General features: G+C 36.1%; 1 protein-coding gene across 1 annotated transcript; it reads left to right on the forward strand.

Moving 5' to 3' along the window:
• Positions 1-1,295: 1,295 nt before the first annotated feature.
• On the forward strand, positions 1,296-2,726 carry LOC125817559 (uncharacterized GPI-anchored protein At4g28100). The gene is made up of 2 exons (XM_049497106.1): positions 1,296-2,127; positions 2,217-2,726. Exons 1-2 carry the CDS (start codon positions 1,513-1,515, stop codon positions 2,556-2,558), a joined length of 957 nt encoding a protein of 318 aa, XP_049353063.1. The 5' UTR covers positions 1,296-1,512; the 3' UTR covers positions 2,559-2,726.
• Positions 2,727-3,248: the final 522 nt, after the last annotated feature.

The raw sequence follows: 3,248 nt of genomic DNA on the forward strand, positions 1-3,248 counted from the left end.
AAAGGACAGCAAAAGAAGCCAAATCCCTAGACAGCCTTTCCACTCCCCCTTTTCTCTAAAAACCAACGAATCTGTATGACTAAGGACCCCACCCCATCCTCACCTTCACCCCCAACCCCACCCCACACCCAGCTCCACCTTCTTAATTTTTTTGGTTTTCTACTCGATATCTGGTATCCTTATTGGAGTTTAGTTATTTTGAATTGATATGGTATAAGACTCCATTTGGTGAAAAAACGTTTTTTATTAAGAATTTTTTCATATTAAAATTTGAATCCAATATCTTGATTTTAAAAAAAAATAGTCTCATTCAATGCACTATATCTATAAGTGGGAAGCTTCTTAATTTTCAGATTATCACTAAACAAATATGTGGATTTAATAGTGGCCAATATTAAGTAAAGTACTAATTGAGATATGATCTACTCTAGTACCATAATAATCAAATGAACATTGAGTTTAATCCGATCGACTTTTTTTTATCAGCTATAAATTATTTAGCGATCAGTTTTATAACTTAAACTTTTCAATTTTTCAGTAGAGTGATGATTGATCGTATATAAGAACACATATGGGACAAACTCTTCTCACTTTTTTGTATAAACTTTTTCAAAGTTTTAGATCAATATGCTGAGTGTTAAAAAGAATGTTTAATCTGAAAGATCTAATCACAATTTGATTTATTTAGGAGACATCATGGATTTCAATTTTATTTTTTAAAATTTTTATTCAAAATGTACGATGTTAGAGTTATTAAATAAGTACGTTTAATTATATTTCTAGTAAAAGAATACTTTATTCGAAATTTAGAAAAATAATACTATTAAAAAATCAAGTTTGAATCACTTTTTAAAAATTTAAATCGAACATCCAATTTGATTAGAAGTTTATATCAAACAATAATTTTAATATTATTCCTAAAAAAATGAATAATTTCAAAAGGCTAGTGGAGATAATCAATCAATAACATCAATTGTGGTGCAGTGATGAAATTGCTTAATTTTTAATCAAAATTTTTGAATTCAAACTATGAATATAAATAAAATATGTATGAATAGAATTTAGTCGAGGCTTTAATCCAGATTCCAAATACGAAAAGAAAATAAAAGAAGAAATTATTTATGAATACATCACATATTTGAACCTAACCCAATGTTAAATAATGTGATCCATTCCATATAAAAAAACAATGTTGTGAGTTGTGACCACCCACTTCCATTTCTCTTTCACTCCCACTCCCTATTTGCACAGTGACACTCGCCTTTTTAATTTTCTTTTTTCTTTCTTCGCTTCATCTCTTTCATGTAAAAACCCACTCTAGTACTTTTTTATTCGCATCTCCTGGAACTCTCCCTTTTTTGGTTTAAAAAGCAAAACACTGAGAAAAAGAAGAAAAAATCTCTTCGCATTCCACTGTTTAGTTTAAAACTAAACAAAAGTTCGCTTCAACTTCCAACTCATTTGCCTTTGTTTTTTTTTTTTTTTTCTACTTTACCAATTTCTACAGAGAAAATGAGAGTCGAGTTGAAAACCAGACTTTTTACGTTACTTTTGACGCTGCTTTGTATGTGTAAAGGTTCGTTTGGTGGGTTACTTGCTGAACCGGCGGAGCCATTGAAGCCAGGTGATTACGCTTCTAACACTGTTCCAGCTTTTCCGGTTCAGACCGAGTCACAGATATGTCGGTTGGATTTGTCCGACGAGCTATTTGGTGGAGTGAGCGCGGCGTGCGGACAGAACCTGGACCGGAGCCGTTGCTGTCCTGTACTGGCGGCTTGGTTATTCGCAGCTCACGCGCGTTCAGCTTTGCAAGTTTCAGGGGCGGCTGCACCAGCAAGCTCCGACTTGCCGATGATGCCGGATGACTCGCAGAAATGCGTTAATACGCTTCAGAATTCTCTTCAGAGCCGTAACATCCATCTCCCGCAACCTAATGGTACATGCGATGCCGTTTTGTGTTTCTGTGGTATTCGTCTTCATCAGATTACCTCCCTTAGTTGTCCGGCGGCGTTCAACCTCACCGGCTCGAAGAATGCAACTCCGACCGCCGCCGTCAGAAATCTCGAGAGGAATTGTCGGAACTCTTCTTATTCCGGTTGTACCCGGTGTCTCGGTGCTTTACAAAAGGTCGGTCACGTATTCATTGACATATTTCTTCTTCTCCACTCAACCTATATCTGTACTGTAATTCTGATTTAGATTTTACGTTTCTGTAGCTTAACGGTGACGGTGGAAAAAATCGAACACACAAAATGGATGTAACCGGTGGGGATAGAGTGAGCAAGATGCTAAGCAGAGACTGTCAGTTGATGGGATTGACATGGTTACTGGCACGCAACAAGACGGCGTACATACCGACGGTTTCTGCTGTATTGCGCGCTATCATGTACAGTGCGCACCCACCGCATGAGTCCAAGTGTAGCCCGGACCAGGAGAACATGCCACTAGCCGTCGATTCACTACAGTTTGAAAAAAATGATTCATCTTCACCGTTCGTTGGTGTTTCTGGTTTTGCTATTTTGTTTACTTTTTTGCCCCTAATCATTCTACTGAATTAGAGAAGAAGAAATCACTCTGTTATTTTGCTCATGTGATGTGATTTTGGGGGATTCACGTGAAATGTTTGCTGACAAAATCGGAAGAGGGGTGAAAAAGGGGTTATTTTGTCTTTTTGCTCCACTGTAAATTCAGGTTATTATTTGCAAGACAATCTCTTTTTAACAACTAGTGCCAGAAAATATTACCCTTCTTTTATGTGAATCTCCTGTTTAACTTTTGAAACCTTTCATTATTTTGGTTGAGTTTTTTTGGATATTGTTTTATTTAATAGTTTAAGACCACATGGCATGTTAATAAACTTACAAATTTGTTTGGTCTAACTTGGCTGGTTGAATTTCTTTGCAAGTGGTAAAAAAGAAGAAGCTATATTTCTTTTTAACTTTTTGGTCTAGTGATTTAGTTGGACATCTCAACTCCTTTTTTTCCCTGATACATATATGAAATTATATGTTAAGCCAGCAGCTCTTGTTTGACCAAATATAATTTTTGAGGCATAAATAACTCCACCCTAATTGCTCCGCGTCGGAACTGACTAAATTAGATGTCCCACGTTGGGGGATAAAGAGCTTTCTAACAAAGATGACTTCATAACCTTGGTGATTCGAACCAGAAATCTCTGGTTAAGAGTGAATGATACTTAATTACTACTTTCTTTGTCCCTAATTACTTGTCTACTTTTGAATTGACAC

Source organism: Solanum verrucosum, unplaced genomic scaffold (genome assembly GCF_900185275.1).
Source record: "Solanum verrucosum unplaced genomic scaffold, falcon-dt-bn FXZP01000280.1, whole genome shotgun sequence".
In the NCBI taxonomy this organism is placed as follows: domain Eukaryota; kingdom Viridiplantae; phylum Streptophyta; class Magnoliopsida; order Solanales; family Solanaceae; genus Solanum; species Solanum verrucosum.